General features: G+C 40.9%; 1 protein-coding gene across 9 annotated transcripts in view; it reads left to right on the top strand.

Moving 5' to 3' along the window:
* Nucleotides 1-23436, top strand: part of enah (ENAH actin regulator) — a 140174-nt gene that overhangs the window by 59738 nt on the left and 57000 nt on the right. For all 9 annotated transcript variants that reach the window (XM_026194522.1, XM_026194521.1, XM_026194517.1 and 6 more), the window contains exons 2-3: nt 16539-16704; nt 21202-21379. In XM_026194522.1, the coding sequence (XP_026050307.1) occupies nt 16539-16704; nt 21202-21379 (344 nt within the window). The remainder of the gene's footprint in view (nt 1-16538; nt 16705-21201; nt 21380-23436) is intronic.

The raw sequence follows: 23436 nt of genomic DNA, 5'->3' as shown, positions 1-23436 counted from the left end.
ACCTGTGCACTACTCATGATGTCAGATCAGCATCCTGATGTGGCACACCTGTGAGGTGGGATGGATTATCTCAATATAGCAGATGTGCCCACTACCACACATTTGGACTGATTTGTGACCACTGTTTGGGAGGGATGGTTATATTGTGTATCTGGAATGAATTTTAGGTCTCTACGTCCATCCCATGGGGAATGGGAGCAGTAACAAAAGTGTTGCGTTTATATTTTTGTTGAGTGTATTTCTGACTCTACTCTCTTTGCATGATTCACAGTACACCGAATCATTTTTAACTTACAATGGCCCTTGCAGCCTCTCACTTCATCCATAAGCCACCATCTGTTTAAGCTAGCCGTCTGTTATTTTGGGCCCTTCGCTTCCACAAACAGAAACTGGAACTGTTCAGGAATTGATCCTTTGTGCAGACTTCTTTAAAGTTTTAAGAAATGGTTGGCACAGACTGAAGGCATGACAAGGACTTTAATTTACATGTCATGTAGAGCATAAAGCTACGGTTCTGGTTTTCTGTAACTATCAAGAGAAGATAATTGATTAGTATTAGCTACATTGTGGATGTATTGTACTAATGGATGCTAGTGTTGTACGTGCTTGTCCCCCTAAATAATTGTGATCATTTGTTTTTGCTGCATTCATAATAAATGTGATGCATAGAGTTTTAAACCCTGAATCGGTGAATAATGGCGACCTGTGTAAAGTCTGATGCCCTTCTTTTTTTAAAACCAGATGTTTAAATCCACATGCAGAAGGTCTGGTTTTGGTTTTTTTGGGCAGTTTGTTTTCGAATCTCAGTTTGTCGGAGTGTGTTCGAGTCAACTCTGAGTTGACTGAAGGATTTTCTGTTCTCATGCCTGTGTGCCTTCTTCCCCAAGGGCTTGGTTGGATCCAAGTAGCTACATTGGTGATTTAGCAGTTGCAACGTGATGTTAAACATGAAGACTCTGTTTATTTATTGATGATTGTTTGCTAAAATGTCAGACAACATTTGAGTTTGGCTCAGTAGCACGAATGTTATGTTCATTTGGATTTTTTTTGTTTGTTTTCATGGAATGAAATGAAGATTTATTTATTTTAAAGTTGGGGAAACAAAATGAATGAATTAAACCGAATGTATTCAAATCGCCTAATGGACCAAGGGATCCAGATATGGACCATATAACTCAACAAACAGGGCTGGGATAATAACCTATAGTTGACCTTTGACTTTACAAGCCTTCAAATCAGAACAAAGGTCATTTTGACCAGCCGTAGTGAGCTTGTGAGTAGGTGATTGGGAGGAGAGTTGATTGAAACCTGGCTCTGTATGTTAATGTTAAAACTAAGCCTGTTTAGAGAGCTTAGCATGATTACTGCAGATGCTGAATTTCTTTAAGTTTCTGTGTTATTTCATGGTCCTCATGAGCATCTTCTCCATTCACATGCCATGTTATTAAGAAATTAATAGTGATCTTTTAGTCTGGATAATTTTGCAAAAAATAAGATTATTACATTTGAAATATTTTACACTCTGAACTATGACTCTGTTCTGGGATTTCTAAGTACATGCAGAATATGCATGAACAGCAGGAGCCTGTGTGGAGGTGACCTGCAGAGTTGCTTTGTAATTTTGGAACCTGCTGAGATTTGCTAATAGGTTTTCTGGAAAGGGATCATATGAGGCACTAAGTATTAATTGGCAGTGAGATCGGATAATCTGCTGGGATTGAGTTTGACCCTAACTCTGAATTAGACAGATTATACTTGGTTTTGTTTGCTTTGTCACTTCAAAGGAGTCAGACTTTCTTGTATGTTTTCAAGTTGTCTTGAGCATTAGATCTTCAGACTTTCTGACAGTCTTTCAAAGTTTCCAAGGCATAGTGCATAACTGCCTTATGTCCAGCTTCACCTAAACAAAGGGTGCTCTGTGGCTTTTAAACCAGTCCTGTGGGAGTATTTGGCAAAGAAACAGAAGTTTGGAGGTATTTTATTAACTTTGTGGACATTAAACCAGAATTGTGATGTGACTGTTGCTGAACCAGACCTTTGCAGTTTTGCACCTGAAGGCTGCAGTTGTTTATTTCAGTGGTTTAAGAGGAGTGAAAGCTGAGTTCAGTGCAGACTTGCTCTGCCATCAATGTGTCCCCTGTCCGTGTGTGAATAGAACTGTGATTGGACCCTTGTAAAATGTGCCAGGCACCCAGTTAGGCCGCAGTCTGAACCCTGGAAACTACCTGTAAAAACCACTAGATATAAGTGATATACAGCGACTTGAACAAACACCTTGGAGAACTCGATATCTGGATTGGGTTATGTTCAATAGTGCATGCTTGAAACAGCCTGTTTTCTGCCAAGTGTAAAATTTTCTGTCTCTATTTGCTGTGTCCTTACTAATAGGTCAGCCAAATGTGTCTGAGCGTTGTTCTTTGACTGTAATGTAGCCCATTTGAAAAAGTGTGCGGTTTAATTTAAGGAAAGGTCAAAATGGGCTTGTTGAGGGGATGACACTGAAAAGGTTGAGCCACTAATAAAAGATGTGCGTGTTTGTGTGGTGGGATGGGGATTGGTGCCACCTGTGGCCGAAGCCTCTGAGGATCACGCTCTTCAGTCAGCTAATGGTTTCTGTGAGTGACTTACACAAAGCCTAATTGAATCCAAAAGGATTCAGTGGACCTGGCCTTAGAACTCATTAAATAAGACTGGAACTTGAATAGTCCAGTCAGGGGTTCAGGTAATTAGCAGATGATAATGTTTTACATCTTTAGGTGACTTGGAAATAATCAAGGGAGTGACGACACTAGTTGTATTGTAATATAGCTTTAAAATGGAATAAAAGAAGTTTGTTTTAACAGTCATTAACGGTAACAACATTTTCTGTGATTAGCTGTGTAATGACCATGAGATAAAATGCGTAGGCCTGGTTCCGGAAGCCAGTGCGGTGTGGAACATCTGATATGTTTTGTGACTTTAAACTGTGTTGGCTAGAAATAAATTTGGATGTTGGAGTTGGATTACTGACATGTTTTGTTATTTAGCCTAGTTGGACATCTTAAACTACTTATTTTTATTTTATTTATTTATTTTTTTAAATGAACTACTTAAAACAAAGTGTAGCTCAGCCTTTTCGAGTCTTCTTTGAGCATGTTTAGGTGAATTGTTACGAGTTGAAACTGCTGGAAAAGTTTGTACAAGATGCTGAACCCTGCATCAATGTGTGTGTCTGCAAATGTTAAAAAGCACTGTTTGATTAGATGACTGAGACATACTCAAAATAGAAAAGTAGTAGCAGAAAGCACTTTATATGTTGCAGTCCATTTACCATTATACCAAGAAAGCTAAAAATGGAGTTGTAAGAACTACAATAATACTCAGATGCTGCAGTTTACTCCCAGAAAGGGGCTGGCGCTTGTAACGGCTACTAGAACTATGGAAATATTCTCGTGGCCCAAAACCACCTTGCATTAACCATGGGATTTTAAAGCTCTGGCTCATTTGTAGATATTTAAAAATAAGGGTTATGTTAGCTTCCTGGGGTATTTTTCAGTCTTGCTGTTCCTTGAGGAGCTTTTTCTCCAGTTTCTCATTGCTAATTTAGAGTAGTAAGCAGGGCTGCACGATTAATCGTTAGAAAATCGCGATCTCGATTCATACTTATGTGCGATCTCATTTCCAAATGACAACGATTAAAAAAAACCAAAAAAAAAAAAAACCGACGACGACGATTGTACCGCATTTTGATCCGGGACGTAATCTGCATGAAAACAAGCGCTCACTCTTCCTGCTCAACAAATGACAAGGGCGGAGCCTCATGCCACGTGATACAGAAGCTGTGCCATGTGATGCTAAAATTAGCAGGGGAAAAAAACAACTGAGAGCACGTCAGGGATGATGAGAAAGTGACAGGAGAAAATCCGTCCCGGTCAGCCACCCAAACATCAATAACAGGAACCTTATACAGCGCTTCCCTCTACCCGTCGAACTCCCGCAGGCACAAAGAAATTACGGAGGCTATTACTTATCACCTGACCAAAGATATGGTTCCCATCAACACTGTGCAAAACGAGGGATTTAGGAAAATGATCAACACCCTAGACAAACGCTACACAGTGCCGTCCCGCAACTATTTTTCTATTGTTGCACTACCTGCTCTATACACGCAGCGTCGAGCAACGGTGGAGACGGAATTTCTAGCAGTACAACAACAAAACGTGAGACATTTGTTGTTTTTATGTTTATTTATTGTTTTTATGTTCAGTTTCAACTGTTACGAAGTTGATGTGCAGTTAATAAGCGCAATAAATATTTATACTGGAAAAGAGAATCGTGAGAGAATCGTGATCTCAATTCTAAGCAAAAAAATCGTGATTCTCATTTTATGCAAAATCGTGCAGCCCTAGTAGTAAGCCTGTCATTTTAGTCATTTTTTCAGCATTGGGTTTATAAACCCTTTCCAGGATTTACAACATCTATAAATGACGAGTGTATCTCTTTATTGATTCCTGCTTAAATTACTGGCCAGACGCTGACCTTTGCTTGCTCAATTTCTGAATGTTGCTGTGGCTGTTCATATCTGGCTGCAGGGCTAGTGCAGTCTAGCTGCCCCACACGCACACCATCATTGTGGGCTGTACTGGGTTATATATAGTCACTAGTAGTGATGGCTCCTTTGTCACACACCAGGTGTTTTTACAGCTATCATGCCACATGGTGGTCCTCTCCTGATCCATCTCTTTCTTTCCTCATCTAGTAGAGTGGATGACTCACACTTAAGAGCAGAGGGTATTTTCTCATTGCTCTATGATAGTGTGTGTGTGTGTGTGTGTGTGTGTGTGTGGACCCATGCTTACTTTACAAATATCAAATCTGCGGGTATTGATTATTCTAATTGATTAACAAGGTTTCACAAGTCGATTTTGGTTTTTCCTCTGAACGCTGACTGATGTGATAAAGGGGGTTTCCATGTTGCCATTAAATTTGATGTATTGATTCAAGTTTGAATCTCATTTATGAAACATGCTGAATGGTTTCAGAAAAATGTCATGACGTCATATCAGGTAGCTGACGTTCTCCTGTTTGGCGTTTCCTGTTTAAAAGGTGGGTGTAATACAAGTACATCTGATGGATCACCTTTATTGTCTGATATAAGCACAGTTGTTTAGGAGAAGTGAGGTGGACTGAATGTGTGTGAACATCGTCAGTTCCTGCTCTTGTTTGTTTGCAGCTTCATGTCAAAAGTCTTTGGTGCAAATATGATGTGGAGCAAATCCATTCTGAAAATTATTTGACTTCTTGTCTAGATTAGGGTGATTTAGGTTTTTGGACATATTCAGATACCCCCAAGAGTCTGGAGTCCACTGGAATCTCTTAATTTTCTCTTCCTCTAAACACTGGTACTGTAACTGCACCCAGTGGTTGAACAGGATCTTTCTCTTGTCTGCGGGCCTCCGTCTTCCCTCCCTGTCTGCTCCTGATCACTTCCATATGAGCTAGGAGCTCTCTGCTCCACACTGTAGTCGATGGCTGACTAATAAAATAGAAAAGAGAATGAGAGGGAAAGAGGGTTTAGATGAGGGCAGCAAGAGATTGAGTTAGTGGGACAGAAAGTTAGAAAGAGAGTTTAAAAAGAAAACAAAGAAAACAAAAAAACCCAACAACAACACAGAGTGAGCTAAAAATTAGTCCAGGCTGCTGAGTGAAAAGGAAGGATGCAGATGTGGCTGGGATGCTCCCTAGAGCCCCTCTACACTGAACTCCTTCCTTCTGTCTATAGCCAGCTGCACTTCTGCCTTAACAACCTTCATGGCTTTCCCAATCCCAGTATACCTCTGTCTTTTATTCTTCTCCTCATGTGCATTTTCACAGCGGGGACTCCCGCTGGATTCCACGCCCAAGCTTGGAAAAGCTTTCCCTAACATTCATTTTGGTTCAGCTTGCAAGTTTTGTTTCAGCTTCACAGGATTTATCATCCTCCCCCACCTTGAAAACGGCTGACTCTGGCTTTTCAGACCAGAGCCTCAGTTTATTGTCAGCCAAATGGGGCAAACTGTAGAGAGCAAGTCAGTTTAAAGAGAGAGGAGGAGGCAGAATGAAGAAATGCCTCTGTTGTGAGTCATGTTAATGAATCTATTCTGAGAAGTGTGTGTGTGTGTTTGTGTTTGTCAGGGGCACCCTTTTGTTAATTTGTCTCTTGAAGGCTGATTGAGTCTGAGCAGCTAAGTGTAGTCTCAATGATTATACATCTGTTCAGGCCAAAAAATACCACAGAGTTTAATGAAATTAACCTCATTGGTGTAACTCGGAAATAATGAACACTGTAAACAAACAGTCATTGTATATCAGCAAGGTATCATTAATGAGGAAATCTGAATTTTATATCAGACCAGTGAAGTGGAATGTTCGATAAGAGCAGCTGTATAAAAACTGCAGCCACTGCAAACTTCCACTCTCCATCTCTCACATTGATCAACCATAACACTATGAACTATTGATAGGTGAAGTGAATAACACTAATCGTCTCTTCATCATGGGACCTGTTAGTGGGTGGGATGTATCACGGAGCATTTTGTTCTCAAAGTTGATGTGTTAAGTGGAGGAAACATGGACAAACGTAAGGATTGAGTGAATCTGACAATGGCCAGAATGTGATTGTTGTTGTCTCCTAAACTGCAGCTCTTCTGGGGTGTTCCTAGTCTGCAGGAAACGGTACTCCTGGATGGCTGTGGCCTCTTTCAGCAAGACATTGACTTTGAGGTGTTGACTTGGCCTACGGATTTCCTGGCTCACATGTAGGGCTGCACGATTAATCGTTAGAAAATCGCGATCTCGATTCATACTTATGTGCGATCTCATTTCCAAATGACAACTATTTAAAAAAAAAAAAAAAAAAGACGACGATTGTACCGCATTCTGATCCGGGACGTAATCTGCATGAAAACAAGCGCTCGCTCTTCCTGCTCAACAAATGACAAGGGCGGAGCCTCATGCCACGTGATACAGAAGCTGTGCCGTGTGATGCTAAAATTAGCAGGGAAAAAAACAACTGAGAGCACGTCAGGGATGACGAGAAAGTGACAGGAGAAAATCCGTCCCGTCAACCACCCAAACATCAATAACGGGAACCTTATACAGCGCTTCCCTATACCCGTCGAACTCCCGCAGGCACAAAGAAATTACGGAGGCTATCACTTATCACCTGACCAAAGATATGGCTCCCATCAACACTGTGCAAACGAGGGATTTAGGAAAATGATCAACACCCTAGACAAACGCTACACAGTGCCGTCCCGCAACTATTTTTCTATTGTTGCACTACCTGCTCTATACACGCAGCGTCGAGCAACGGTGGAGACGGAATTTCAAGCAGTACAACATTTTGCGGCAACAACAAAACGTGAGACATTTGTTGTTTTTATGTTCAGTCTCAACTGTTACGAAGTTGATGTGCAGTTAATAAGTGCAATAAATATTTATACTGGAAAAGAAAATCGTGATCTCAATTCTAAGCCAAAAAATCGTGATTCTCATTTTATGCAAAATCGTGCAGCCCTACTCTCAATCCAATCGAGCATCTGTGGGATGATGAACTACAGCTCCACTGTGTTGGACTTGGTGATAGTGATGTAGTTGCTATTCTTTGGTGAGCCTGGTGTGGCACTACATAATTAGTTCTCCACTTACTGCTGGGACATGACCAGAACTTTTATGTGCATTAAAGTCATATCTTCAGCATAACCATGTATAATATCCACAAAACTTAAAAAGAGGTTATACACACACAATACGGTAATATTATGTTGAAGCACAGTATGTATCACTCCGCGAGGCTCCTGCCTACGATAGCCGTAATGCTCTGACAATCCATCAAGCGGTGCGGGTTTGTAGCTTAGCAAAGTCATACTAAAACATTTGACAGATTTTCGAGCGCCGTGTATGACATAAAATCGTTTCGAGGTCAGTAAACACAACCCGAATTCATACATAAGCCCCACGGGATTATAAGGGGCTCTGTCGATTTTCAGAAAAATCAAAGGATTGATTTTAAGTGTGCCGTGTTTTCCAAAACACACGGTAATAACGACGGCCCGCTAGCATGTGCTACCAGAAATAGTGCTTTGTTGTGTATCTGACAGATGAAAGCTAAACCAGCTCCACACCCCTGAAGTTGCAGCATTTTTACAAACCAATTCTGGTTCATCCGTTCCATTCAACGATCTGCTTTCGCTCTTCTCATTCTCTGTCGCCACCATGCTTTTTTTCGCCATGTGCATATGAAAACAAAGGCACTGCGCATGCGCGTTTTACTCATATTCTATCGTGATATTTCATTTTCTTATCATTGCCCAACATTATACCTGTATTACCGTGAACGGTATGATACGGCCCAGCCCTACTGTGAAGAGATCACCACACTGATACCACAGTAATACTCCACATATGGTGAATCATAAGGCTCTGTATAGCTGGCACAATGACACAAATGAATTCATCACTCAGCTCCTGGCTTTGTCAGACTGGCAGACGCACTGAATGAGATTTTTAGTTTGGCCATTTTTGGGTTTTTTCTATATTTAGATTAGTCACTCGGCTGCTTACATAACGCTGGCCCATCAGTTGTGGAAAAAGTCGCAGTTTCCAGCCATAGTAATGATGGACTGAGTCAGTAATTTTCAGGTAATCAGAAATTTGACTTGCTCCAGTCTTCAGTACCTTAGTTCAACAACCATGAGTTAGAAGGAGTCAAATCAGTGATTCCCTTTTGCTTTTGTCTTCTACTTCTCTCCTCTGCACTCCTTTGCTCTCTGTAAACCCACAGTACCTCACCCACCCCAATACTGGCAGGATGTGACATCATGGTAGTGAATACCCTGGAGCTGTTCTGTTCCTCTTTGAAGTCAGAACTGCTCCAAACTCAGAGCTTCATTAACATTAATGAAGGAGATGAAAATATTCTCATTTCATTTCCCATTCTCTCCATTTCTATTTTTGTCAGATCTGCACATTTGTCCTCTTTGTGTGTGTGTCGGTGTGTGTGTTGATGTGTCACTATTCGCTTTTCCTTTTAACAGGGAAATAGTATCCACATATATGTAAAACTGTTGTTTGTCTGTAAGAGCATTCAGATTTTTAGCCTGTAGTTTGGTATTTTATCTAACATGGTGAAATTTAAGGAGCTCATAAAGTAAGCTGTTAAACTAAGCAGATCTGGTTAGTTAGATGGTCATTTAAGCTAATGTAAGCTACTGTTAGCTAATGCTACTTGATATGCTTCATTGCTTCATGGCCCCCATTGCTTCAATGACTATCCCCCCACCCACACCCCACACAATTTACACCACCCCTGCCCACACACCTTACCAATCTGAGCCATGGTCTGAGCAACCCCCATCACTGAGGCCACTCACAGATGCTATTCAGACAAGCGCTTTTCTTTGCACTACTTCCAAGCACTTTGCAACTACTTTGCTCTCCAATGTGTGCCTTATTTATTTTTTTTATTTATCCCTCTTGTGTATATATTTTTCCCGTTTGCTATTTATTCTTGCTGTCTACTATTTATATTTTATTCTGGCACAGTTGGTGTGGAGCACCCATAATTTCATTGTACATGTACAATGACAGTATTCTATTTTATTCTATTCTAGTGTGACGTCTGGGGCTTCTTTGCTGCTTCAGGAGCTGGACGACTTCCTGTAATTGAATCATGAGCTCTGCTCTCTATCCTCAAGTGGTCAGCACTCCCGGAGGCTGGACATCATGAATGTCCAGCCGTCAGTAAACTGTTGATTTTTAGCCCGTTGGTAGGTGGCTGCCAGGTAGCAAGGTGACATTATAATATCCGATATAGATGGGAACCAGTGGATCCAACCATTGGACTTAAATGTATCCATGTGCCAAAGTTTGGTTGCTATTCAGACAAGAAGAACATTTTATAAAGCACATTTAACTTAATATAAATCTCAGAAATCTAATCTGTAGTTGCATTTAGGAATTCCTTTTTAGGAAAAAGCATGGCTCTTTCTGCAGTCATGTTGGCACAGAGGCACAGAGTGTAGCAGTGTAGTCTCAGTAGAGAGGCAGGCAGAGGGTAGCTGATACATTTAGTGGAAGGGTTAACAAGGAGACGAGGAGGGTCAACAGGACTAGATTACACCGGTCAAGTACTTAACCATCAAAGCTTACATTTCACTGTGACTGTCTGAGACATATCACTGAATTGGCTGCAAAGACGAAAGACAATTCACCACTACATAATGTACATACTCATGTACAATCTCAGTTAGGATTGCTATTAATGTAAATAAGGGTGCATTTTACAGGTTCTTCCTCTGATGACTGTCTGCTTTAAAAGAACCATAACTGTCAAAGTAATTATCCTACAGAGATTGGACCAATTAGGAGAAAGCAACTGTGTCATGTCTGCTCATCTGTTCTCCACATTTTCTTTCTTTTGGTTCCACATATTCCTTGTCTTTGCTCACATTGGTTGCAAAGAGCACTTGGACCTTCAACACAAAATCTCTTCGAATCGCACACATGCAAGCTGTACTACATTCACCACACAAAAATGTAATGTTGAGAAATTGCATAGACATGCGCACCCAGTGTGGTGAGAGTTTATGACTTAAAGCCTGCAGGCTATGGTCTGCAGTGGTCCTGAGCTTGAATTTATTTTATGCTATGATAATATGTGACATCCTATCTGGCCAAACAAAGTGACCACAGTAACCAAAATATGCACCAGTGCTCTCATTATTTTTTTACTGCTCAGTTGTGAGGTTCAGAGTGCCTCTTTTGAATGGCTGCATTCAGTCACTCTCCCAATTCCAAATCCATTGGTACAATTCCAGGAGGTCCTGGGATATGAAGTCATAGCATTTGGGGGGTCCTAATCATTCCTAACTTCCCGTATATAAGCGAGTCTGAAATGGTTTTATATGTAAAGATGATGAAATGCTATTATCATAAGGTAAATTAAAGCTAAAGCCAAACAGTAAGGCTGACTAAACTTGCCTGTTAAATAAAAGCAAGAAGAAAACTGACACAAAATAACAAAATCTCACTTTGTCACTTGCTGGTACTAGATTGGACCCCCTTTGCCTTCCGAACTGCCTTAATTTTTCATGGCAAAGATTCAACAAGCTGCTGGACACATTCCTCAGAGTTTTTGGTCCATGCTGACACAATACCGTCAAAAGGCTGTGGACTGCACATCTGTGAATTTCCCATTCCACTGCATCCCAAAGTGGCTCTATTGGATTGCGATCTGGTAACTGTGGAGGCAATTAGAGTCCAGTGCACTCATTGTCATGTTCAAGAAACCAGTCTGAGATGATTTGATCTTTGTGACATGGTGCATTATCCTGCTTGAAGCAGCCATGAGAAGATGAGTACACAGTGATCATTGGAGATGGTTGGCTAAAACGCTCAGGTAGGCCGTGGTGTTTAAACGATGTTCGTTTGGTACTAAGGTGTGCCAAGAAAATCGCCTCCACACCAGCAGCATCCTCAGCCATTGATGTACGTCAGGATGCATCCATGCTTTCGTATTATTTACTGAAACTTCTGATTCTACTATCTAAATGTCACAGCAGGACAGGAAACTCGTCAGACTAGGCAACTTTTTTTTTTTTTTTGCCAAGTCTGACCCAGCTACCAGACCAACCCAACTATGCTATCTGTTAGCATAAAGGACTGAAGGTCTAAAAACTGTTAATTTATCATCTGAGCAATTACAATACTGAATACTTGGTTACAGTGCTGCTTCTTTAAAACAAATCTTTGTTTTTAAGAGGAATTAAATTAGCACATGAGACTGAAAACTTGGTGTTTTCAGAAATGTATCATCCCTCTTTGCATTTTTTAGTATGCAACTGGAAATTTAAAGGCATGTGTGCGGTCTGAATACTTGTATGCACATAAACCAGTGACTAGGGGTGGGTTTATCTTCCAATCCCAGCTGAAATCACTGTAGCTGCTGCTGCTGTGAGCCTCAGAGGAGAAAAGTTAATCGTTCTTACTCCGTTTGGCCAGTATAATAGAGACGTAAGGTTGGAGTAATTTGCCCGTAGAATATTGAAAAATCTGCAGTGATCGTGAATGAATGGTTCTGTCTTTATTTCCAGCTCCAGTGTGTTTGAGCTCAGAGCTTTTACTAGTTTGATGTAAGGTGAGGGCTGAGGTGTGAAGTCTCGGTGCATCTTCAGAGAGGTTTGACATTAAATCATATTGTAAGTTCATCAGCTTCTGTGGGGTGTTACCACAGCTCGACCATGATGAAGCACATTTGAGCAGAGGCGTGAAAGTGTTTGTGAGAGCTGGAAATGCGGGGAGCTGTGCATATGGATGCCTGAACCTCGTGCATGTGTGTCCTTGGGTGTATGAACAAGCCCACAATACACACTGGCGATAAATGCTTTGCAGCAGTCTCGGGAAGTTTCTTTTTTTTCAATTCCACAGAATATTCTTTGAAACCTGGAGTGAGATGCATGTTAAGTAGCTCTGGCATATGCAGGAGACTGCTTGCACTCCTGTGTGTCTGTGTGTGAACCTCGTTCGTGGTCTACATTCCGAGATGTGTTTTTCTTCTCACTGTAAAGCCTCTATTTTCATGCATTTCTAACACTGACGCAGACTCTCTGAGGATGTGTATATGGCCTGTTCTCATCACTTCCTCCCTGACTCTTTTCACTCCTTCACCCTTCCCCAAGCAATTATGCCTGTCATTTTTACACTTCCTGTCTCTCAAGCTCTCCCTCCGTTTCCCGTCTTAACCTCTGCGTTTTTGCCTGCTTGTATTCAGAGTGTAAATTGTCACACAGGTTCATGATATCATAGGCCACCATATTTGGCTTTAGGTGAGAAAACAATGATGATGTCATTAGTGTCAGACTGGGTTTGAGACAACAGATACAGTGGGGCAAAAAAGTATTTAGTCAGCCACCGATTGTGCAAGTTCCCCCACTTAAAATGATGACAGAGGTCAGTAATTTGCACCAGAGGTACACTTCAACTGTGAGAGACAGAATGTGAAAAAAAAATCCATGAATTCACATGGTAGGATTTGTAAAGAATTTATTCGTAAATCAGGGTGGAAAATAAGTATTTGGTCAATAACAAAACAACAACAACAACAACTCAATACTTTGTAACATAACCTTTGTTGGCAATAACAGAGGTCAAACGTTTACTATAGGTCTTTACCAGGTTTGCACACACAGTAGCTGGTATTTTGGCCCATTCCTCCATGCAGATCTTCTCGAGAGCAGTGATGTTTTGGGGCTGTCGCCGAGCAACACGGACTTTCAACTCCCGCCACAGATTTTCTATGGGGTTGAGGTCTGGAGACTGGCTAGGCCACTCCAGGACTTTCAAATGCTTCTTACGGAGCCACTCCTTTGTTGCCCGGGCCGTGTGTTTTGGATCATTGTCATGTTGGAAGACCCAGCCTCGTTTCATCTTCAAAGTTCTCACTGATGGAAGGAGGTTTTGGCTCAAAATCTCACGATACATGGCCCCATTCATTCTGTCCTTAACACGGATCAGTCGTCCTGTCCCCTTGGCAGAAAAACAGCCCCATAGCATGATGTTTCCACCCCCATGCTTCACAGTAGGTATGGTGTTCTTGGGATGCAACTCAGTATTCTTCTTCCTCCAAACATGACGAGTTGAGTTTATACCAAAAAGTTCTACTTTGGTTTCATCTGACCACATGACATTCTCCCAATCCTCTGCTGTATCATCCATGTGCTCTCTGGCAAACTTCAGACGGGCCTGGACATGCACTGGCTTCAGCAGCGGAACACGTCTGGCACTGCGGGATTTGATTCCCTGCCGTTGTAGTGTGTTACTGATGGTGACCTTTGTTACTTTGGTCCCAGCTCTCTGCAGGTCATTCACCAGGTCCCCCCGTGTGGTTCTGGGATCTTTGCTCACCGTTCTCATGATCATTTTGACCCCACGGGATCAGATCTTGCGTGGAGCCCCAGATCGAGGGAGATTATCAGTGGTCTTGTATGTCTTCCATTTTCTGATGATTGCTCCCACAGTTGATTTTTTCACACCAAGCTGCTTGCCTATTGTAGATTCACTCTTCCCAGTCTGGTGCAGGTCTACAATACTTTTCCTGGTGTCCTTCGAAAGCTCTTTGGTCTTGGCCATGGCGGAGTTTGGAGTCTGACTGTTTGAGGCTGTGGACAGGTGTCTTTTATTCAGATGATGGGTTCAAACAGGTGCCATTCATACAGGTAACGAGTGGGGGACAGAAAAGCTTCTTACAGAAGACGTTACAGGTCTGTGAGAGCCAGAGATTTTCCTTGTTTGAGGTGACCAAATACTTATTTTCCACCCTGATTTACGAATAAATTCTTTACAAATCCTACCATGTGAATTCATGGATTTTTTTTTTCACATTCTGTCTCTCACAGTTGAAGTGTACCTCTGGTGCAAATTACTGACCTCTGTCATCATTTTAAGTGGGGGAACTTGCACAATCGGTGGCTGACTAAATACTTTTTTGCCCCACTGTATATATAACAAGCCAATGAGATGGTGTTTTATAGACATTGACGTTTATAAGGCAGGGTAGTTAACGTGAAGACTGCAGGCTTGTGCTGCTTTTAAATTTGACCTTTAAAAGAAAAAAACATGATATAACAGCTTGTGTGTTTCCGAACTGCATGGATGCAAAATAATCTATAGCAAACCTTGAATATGAGCAGATACAAAACTACATCCTAGCTTATTAATTACCAGGACATGTCACCACGCTATATGGAAGCTTGTATAACAGATTTCTTTTTGATGTGCTAAAGGAAAATCATTTTTCCATCTCACTCTAGCATGTGTGTTTTGCAAGCAGCCAAGTTTCAGCTGATGTTAGCAAGCCTAGTTGGCAAGTTGCATTTAAAATCTGTCCAATTCCAATGCACCTACACTTAGCAGTGCTGAGGCCTGAATGACCGCTGTCTCTACATCTGACTGTGCAGACACACTTGTCATTAGAAGCCTCCACAGCTCTTAACTTTAAGCCTCAAGTAAAACCAGATTGATGAGATGTAAAACAAAACCACAGTACCATTATTATGTAGGTGGAAACTGTCCATAGAGGCAAAAACAGTTTTTTTCTTTTTTTTTTTATATCAGGCTGAAAAAGGCACATTTCATAGCCGAATTTGGGCATTTCAACATGATAGCCTCTGGAGTGATTTTGGAGGCAGGTTCATGTGTCCACTACAGAAAGTGCAATTCCAAAGCTGCATAGCTACAGTGAAAAGTGAGCACAGCAGAGTTTCCAGGCCTTAAATCAGCTGTGTGGCAGCAGATGTAGCCATCGCAGCAGAAAAGACTGGAGGCAGTTTTTTTCCTCTCAAATGAGCAGTCTCCCCTCACTGTCAGTCTTTAACTCTTTCCCCTGTAAAGAGGACATTTGATCTCCTTCCCTGTACCCTTAATGACGAGTTTTGACACCTCAGTATATAATAAAGAAATAGTTTGACAACCAGTAGGATACTGTCTGGGTTTGCTGTTTGCTGGTTTAAGAGAATCTCTAGATGGATGATTACTAATGTGTCACTGAGGAGCTTGGAGGCATCTGAAGGGCTGTGGACTTTTAGTCTGTGCACTGCAGACCAAGTTCATGGGAATTTAGTTAATACTGATCAGTAACACTAATGAAGGCATTTGCTTGCTGCCTTTGAGAATTGGTATGTTTGATTAAACTGATATTAGACTGCTATGTTTGATTATGGAGGAGTATGAACCATGTTAAACACCGATTTTAAAAATAAATAAATAAATAAGGATACGGATAAGCTGTTTTTGTCGGTTGCAGTTGCCTGCAGCTGAAATGACACACCTAGTCGACCATACATACAATACATACAATATACAAACTTACATTGTGGATACAGGCCAGGCTAGGCAGCAAAAAAGGGATAGACGGTGAGATATGTAATACATAGGGGCAATTAGGGAGAAAATGATTACTGAGAAGACACGCGCAAACACCCCCCCCCCCCCCCCCCCCCCCCCCCCCCCCCCACATACCAAACTATTAATACAACAAAGTTAGTTTAGTTAGGACTGCAAGCAACAATGACAGCAGATATGACACTGATTAGGTCCATCACTGTATAAAAGTCAGAGCTGAGGTGGGAGCGGGTTGCCAGGCAGCTTGCAGAGGCAGAATCAGTTGTGCACAGACTAAAACTGAAATGACATTCACAATATGAGATGTTGTGTGGAAGTGTACCGGCTGAGCCATCAGCTGATCTGCTGGGATTACAGCTAGGCTTGAAGTAGTGAAGTTTATTGGTGAGCTGTGGAGCCAATGAAACATTCACTAGTTAATTTCATTTTACAGTCTGTTTTTGGTGTTGTGTGCTCTGCTCTCAGTTTCTTGCTTTTATACCTGTGGGGTCATCTTTGTATTTGCAGTCCCAAGCACTTGGTCACTTCACAAAACTTGCTTCAAAGAAGAAAGGAAGATTGAAAAAGATTGGATTTCTAAAATGGTAGAATAAACTTTTCTATGTCTCTTGTCCCTGCAGTGAACAGAGCATCTGCCAGGCGCGAGCTGCTGTCATGGTGTATGACGATGCCAATAAGAAGTGGGTCCCAGCCGGTGGCTCTACAGGCTTCAGCAGAGTCCACATTTACCACCACACGGGCAACAACGCCTTCCGTGTAGTGGGACGCAAGATCCAAGATCATCAGGTCAGTGGATGAGACGGGGCTGTTACTATCACAGTGTATATATAGATTTGAAAAGAAGAAATGGTCTGTGACTATAAGCATACAAAAACAATGACACAATTATCACATTTGCGTTAGTGATATAGTGCTGATATTACATTTTTTGACCTCCGACTGTGTCCTCTGGCAGCAGATCCTTTTCAAGACAGAACTGTCCATCCGCTGGACCAGTCCTGCCCTGGCTGGGACATTCCAGCATTAGTAGTATTCATGTTGATTTGTGTGCCAGTAGTTGTTTGGAGCCCTTTTACAAATATACCTTTTAGTTTTGAAGATTGTAGTGCTGTATCATATCATCTGCAATGATACTAGTATAAATATTTATACATATTAAAAAAGAATCACGTTGTGATGTAATTTCTGCAGCAGACTACCAAAAAACAAGATCCTAGCAGGGAAGGTGTGACGTGCAATGTGCAAATGAATGACTCCATCAAGTGTCACTAGAACACTTGATAGTTTGAATCAGTGTGTCACAAAGAGCAAACAATGGATATGAATTACTGATGTGCTTACATGGTGGAAAAATGTGCCTGGTTTAAAAATCTCAATTCAAGATGCAACGTCACACGTAGAAATAATTTAAGTTTTATTATGTGATAGTATTTTACAATTACTTTAGTTATTATTAATCAAAAGTGTTAAGTAGTTATTTTGTAGTTTTACGTAAATTTTCTCAGTGGAAAAAAAACTGCAAAAGTTACTTGAGTGCTCAAATTTGAGTTATACTTTATAATGCTGTCTTTACTGGTCTGCTCAGTTAAATTTTATTTATACAGTGCCAAATCTCAACAACTGCTGCTTGAAGTTGCCTTTTATTTTATTGTATGTTGTAGGTAAAGACTAAATAATACAGAGAAAATCCCAACAATTACATGAGCCGTATGAATAAGCACATGGTTGACAGTAGAAAGGAAAAACTGTCTTTTAACAGGAAGAAACCTCCTGCAGAACCAGGTTCAGAGAGCAACAGCCAAATGCTGTGACCCACTGGGTGTTTCAGTAGATTCACACGTGAATGACATGGTTTCTTTATTCAGTGACAACAGAAAAGGATGGAAATAACCTTGAGTTACTTGCACTTTGCCATAATATTTTTCGACTTTCCACTGAACCTGTATTCTGAGTCTTCAACTGTTTTCTTCTTGACCATCTTGTTCCTCTTTTTTCTGTGCATGTCAGCACATCGTGCTGCCTGGTTAGCTTTTATTTGTAAGAATAAGTAACCATCATATATTTATTACAGCAAGCCATGCATGTATGAACACATAATGATTTAGTCCTACACAGCAGAGTCCTGGTGAGGACATTTGAGCAGAAAGAAACTCAGATTAGCTCAAATGGCTCATAGCTTCAGAGCAATAATCCCGAAGCTGACAATAATCCTCAGTTTAGATGAAAGCATCCCAATCAGAGCTGAGGCACAGTGGGTACAGTTATATGCAAAAGTTGGGGCAAATCTGTGGAATTGTGAAAAGGCAAACATTCCTGCAGGAAATGCAATGTGTGAGAGGGATGAGCTGAATGTATGAGTTCAGAATTGTGTTTATTGCGCAAACCTTTGCAAACAGCTGTCAGTGTGCTCTGCATGTGCATTTATTGCACATTCGCACTAAATTGCACTAAACCTTTGGTGTTGGTTATCTTTCTTCTGGAATGCCACAAAATCTGTGTATAAAAACTCGGCTAGTGAACAATGCTTATGGCAGCTTCCCATTCCTCCAACCTCCGATCTGGTAACCATTTGGAATTTTAACATATCTAATAAAGCAAATTGGAGCGTTTAGACAGTGGATTTTCATTAATATCAGGGAACACATGTTTCATATTCATAATACAGACGTGCTAAAAATTGACTGGCTGGAGTGTGCGCATCCTCAGTTATGAGGCCTGTAAAAACATGGACGAGTCAGAGGCTGGACTGGCTGTGTTTGTGTTGGCGCTTCACACTTGGGCTTCAGCCTGATTTCTCACTGTGTGGCACTGCCTATCTTACCATTTCCTCTATTTGTTTCACTGCCATCCACAACAAAACATTTGCAGTTACACAGTTCCTCCTCACATTTGCTGCTTGTCATCTTATCCAGTCCATCAACAATACAAAGCAAATATGGGAATCCTTTCCTGCCTACCAGAGACACATTAGCAAAAACTCAAAAATCGACAACAGACCATTTCCATAGTCAAATAAATGTCTGCTCTGGTGCTAAAGCTTGTTTTTTTTATAAATGAGCAGATTGATTACAGGTATTAGCACTCATAGAGCTGGTTTTTTTTGCCAAAGTAGCAGTATCGTCTTCTGAAGTATTTTTGCAATATTACCTTTAAGCCTAGTGTCAGTACAGTACAGTAATCCTTCATTTAAATCAGGATGCGGCAGAAATCAAAACACACCACCAAGCCCTGTGTGATAAGCTGCTGGGTCCCTGTTGGGGAATGTTTTGAATTTATTCTCCTTATTAGTTTGGACGAGAGATAGCACAGCGATTATGAGATTAAACCGCATTACACATCTTTTCAGGGTATATCCGCTATATCAGATGAACTGTAACAAAATGAAGCGTGTGTGTGTGTGTGTGAATTCACTGATAATGCTGATTATGATGCTTCAAATATGAATGCTTTCATTGTGGGGGAAAAAGAGGTTGGACTTTAACAGCAGAGAAGGCAAGTTAGCATGCTAACAATCCAATAAATCTACTGCAAATAATGTATACTAATAAGCCTTAATAGCCTTCTCAAAGGTTTTAGAAGCTTGTTTGGTTCAGAAATCTTAAATACAGTAACTGTAAAAGACGGACATAGCAAAGACACTATAGAGAGGGACATAATGACGATGATAATAATATTAATAAATTTTATTTGAAAGTGCCTTTCAGAACACTCAAGGACACTGTACACAGCAGAATACCGGTAATAAAAGCAAGCAGTTTACACAATCATAAAAGCATAACACATAAAAACAAATTTAAAATAGAGTGGAGAGGTTATGCGGGATAAGCTATTTTTGAACAAGTGAGTTTTGAGTCTGGACTTAAAGAGAGAGAAGGAAATGATATATTTTTTTTAAAATCAGGAGGTAGGGAATTCCAGAGTCGAGGAGCAGAGCAGCTGAAAGCCCTGCTCCCCACGGTGGCGAGACGGGGAGAGGGGACAGAGAGAGAAAGAAGAAAGATCTGAGACACCGAGATGGGATGGTGATCTGAACCAGATCACAGAGATATGGAGGGAAGAGATGATGAATAGCCTTAAATGTGTACAAGAGTATTTTGAAATTGATGCAATATTTGACCGGGAGCCAGTGAAGCTGCTGCAGGACAGGAGTGATGTGATGGATGGAAGGGGTCCTGGTGATAATACGAGCAGCAGAGTTCTGGATGTGTTGGAGCTTGTGGATGGCCACAGAAGCATAGCTGTTAGGGGGGAAAACAGTATTGTAATGTTATTTTTAGGATGAAGTAGGAATCGTATTGGACTCATGACTCTTTCTCCTCTTGATGACTGAAATTAAAGGTAACTTGGAGAATGCTGCCACCCATTGTGACATCACCACTTGTTTCTCAACTGTGCAAACTGAAGCCATGATATTAAAGTTTTGGCTGCTTTTGAGCCACAAAAGGTCATATTTGGACACTGTTGTATCTATAGACCATATGGTTTATGGTCTGAAAGAATAATCATTCACCATATGTGGTTTTTAAAATGTGTCTGTCTGTCTTAAAATGCCAGTATCTGATGGTCAGGCTCCAGTGAATGAAATATTGGTAAATTAATAATGATAAATAATATTAATAATGATAAATATATCAATTTTTTAAAAACTTAACGAATAAAATACTAAAGTCATATCCCTGACTTCAAGCCTAAACAGAATCCTAACTATGTTTTAAAAATACACACATTATCCATATGGACCACATGGATACTTTAGGCTTCAGCTGTGTAGGCACTCTGATGATGGAACTGAATATGTTTGTACTGTGATATGAGCCAATACACAAGTCAAATGTGAGTAATTTCCCCTTGTTGCTTCAAAAGTTTGATTTTTCTAAAAATACTTTTTGACTTTGCATGTGAGTAGAAAAAGGAAAATGTTCAGACAGTTCCTTTAGGTTCTAGGGAAAATGGTTTGGGACCCCTCCCTATTGGTCTTATTTAACTGGGAGTACCTTGAGGCATTACTGTTTGGCTGTGTGCCCCGAACAGTAAAAACCTCAGATGTGAACACTTAAAGTGCCTTAAATTAGACACAGAGTGAGGGGATCATAAAGTCTACTTACGAGGAAGTAAAAGTGACTTTAAACAACATAACAGGCGACAGTGTTACAAGGTTGACATATTGTGTTTTAATTGGAGATATTTTATTTTATTATTATTATGATCCTTCAGACTTGAAGTCATAAACCTCTCCTGTCTTGTCTCCGTTTCCTCTCTCTTCTGATTCACGGATGTCTGCAGGTGGTGATAAACTGTGCCATTCCCAAGGGGCTGAAGTACAATCAGGCCACACAGACCTTCCACCAGTGGCGTGATGCCCGACAAGTCTACGGCCTCAACTTTGGTAGCAAGGAGGATGCAAACGTATTTGCCAGTGCCATGATGCATGCACTGGAGGTGCTTAATTCGCAGGACACAGGTGAGACCTCCTGAGCATGCATGCTTTCTAGCTCCACCACATGATAACTGAATATCTAAATTATGCATGCACAAACTATATAGCTTATCCTGATACAGGATTCAGCTATAGCTTTTATTTAGATCAGATCTGCATTTACACTTGGTGCTGTTATTCCTGAAGATGGGCAAACATGACGATATATTGGTGTCTGCATGCTGTCGGGATTTGGAGAAATCATAGTCATATTTCTTGTCGTGTTCTCTCTGTACTGAGAGCTACGCTTCTGTAGATTTGTTTTCACATTGCATTTTACATGTGGATTTCCCTTTCTTAAAGAAATCAAAACAAAGAATAGTAACAGATGTAATGGCATGAGAGCGTCACATGGTCATTAGCAGCCTGCTAAATTAGCTGCTAGCATACCTTTTCTCTTTTGCAGGCTGCATAGGTTTAGCCACCATGATCCTTTTTTTTTTTTTTTTTTTTTTTCATGATTTCAAAATAACACCAGTGATTTTAAATGTTCTGAATATCAGCCCCTCTAATCAGGCTGACCAATAACTGGCCTGTCTCTATACTGTATATAAAAGATGGACATTTCCAATTTAGCATTTTGACTGTCGTCCTTAGAGGATATAGGCAGACACTTGTTTTTGAATTACTGTTTTGAAGCCTCAGATGACTTTTTACTTCATCTTGTAGAATGTTTAGCTTATTTTAGAGTTTAGAAATGTGTTATCATAGAATGTAGAACTATTGTAGAGACATTGATACTGCCCTTAAAGTAATAAAGGCCTCACTGTGTCGTGAACTTAGGAGTAGATTGTAGGAGGCCTCTCCCCCACTGAGTGGAAATTCCCCAGAGGATGTTTTAAGGTGGGGGTCTAAACATTTGTAACTGTGGTTTGGAAGGGAGAAAGGTTTTATGACCTAGGGAGTTACCTACACCCACAGTGTTTTAACTGTCACGCACACACATTCACACGCACACTCACTCATGTGCACTCACACATACACACAGGTATGCACACACAGTCACACACGAGCACTCACATAGACACGTGGGAACGCGCACATGTAGGCATTCATGTGCTCGTGCACATAGACACAGACAGAGTTTGCAGCACACTGTAGGGGGTTTTATGATGGGGTCGCTTCTATAAAGCTGGCTGTAACTAACAAAGGGTTGAAGATTTTTGCAGAGGGACACCGGCCTTGTCTTCTAGAAGTGCATGCTTAAATGAAGATGAATAAAGATGAATAAAAGTTTTGTGAAAATGACTACTGAGTCCGGTGCCATCTCTGGATGCTCGAGGAATACAAAGAACTGGGATAAAACTGATTTCTTAACAATCTTATTGTTTTGAATCCATGTGTAAAGAAGGAATGATGGTCGAACTGCACATTCTACTGACTTTCAGGTCCATAAACCCATTAAAATTTTGACTGAGCTCATGGCCCAGTAGAGGACTCACAAACTGCTATCGGACTGAAACCACAGATTTTGCGTCTTGGTGGCCATTAAAAACATTGCAGATTTAAGGCACATTAACATGGCTTCACCTTTTAGACCAGGAAACTATACCCATACAGTGGGGCAAAAAAAGTATTTAGTCAGCCACCGATTGTGCAAGTTCCCCCACTTAAAATGATGACAGAGGTCAGTAATTTGCACCAGAGGTACACTTCAACTGTGAGAGACAGAATGTGAAAGAAAAATCCATGAATTCACATGGTAGGATTTGTAAAGAATTTATTCGTAAATCACGGTGGAAAATAAGTATTTGGTCACCTCAAACAAGGAAAATCTCTGGCTCTCACAGACTTGTAACGTCTTCTGTAAGAAGCTTTTCTGTCCCCCACTCGTTACCTGTATGAATGGCACCTGTTTGAACTCATCATCTGTATAAAAGACACCTGTCCACAGCCTCAAACAGTCAGACTCCAAACTCCGCCATGGCCAAGACCAAAGAGCTTTCGAAGGACACCAGGAAAAGTATTGTAGACCTGCACCAGACTGGGAAGAGTGAATCTACAATAGGCAAGCAGCTTGGTGTGAAAAAATCAACTGTGGG

Source organism: Astatotilapia calliptera, chromosome 15, assembly GCF_900246225.1.
Source record: "Astatotilapia calliptera chromosome 15, fAstCal1.2, whole genome shotgun sequence".
In the NCBI taxonomy this organism is placed as follows: domain Eukaryota; kingdom Metazoa; phylum Chordata; class Actinopteri; order Cichliformes; family Cichlidae; genus Astatotilapia; species Astatotilapia calliptera.
This window is presented reverse-complemented; position numbering and strand designations above follow the sequence as displayed.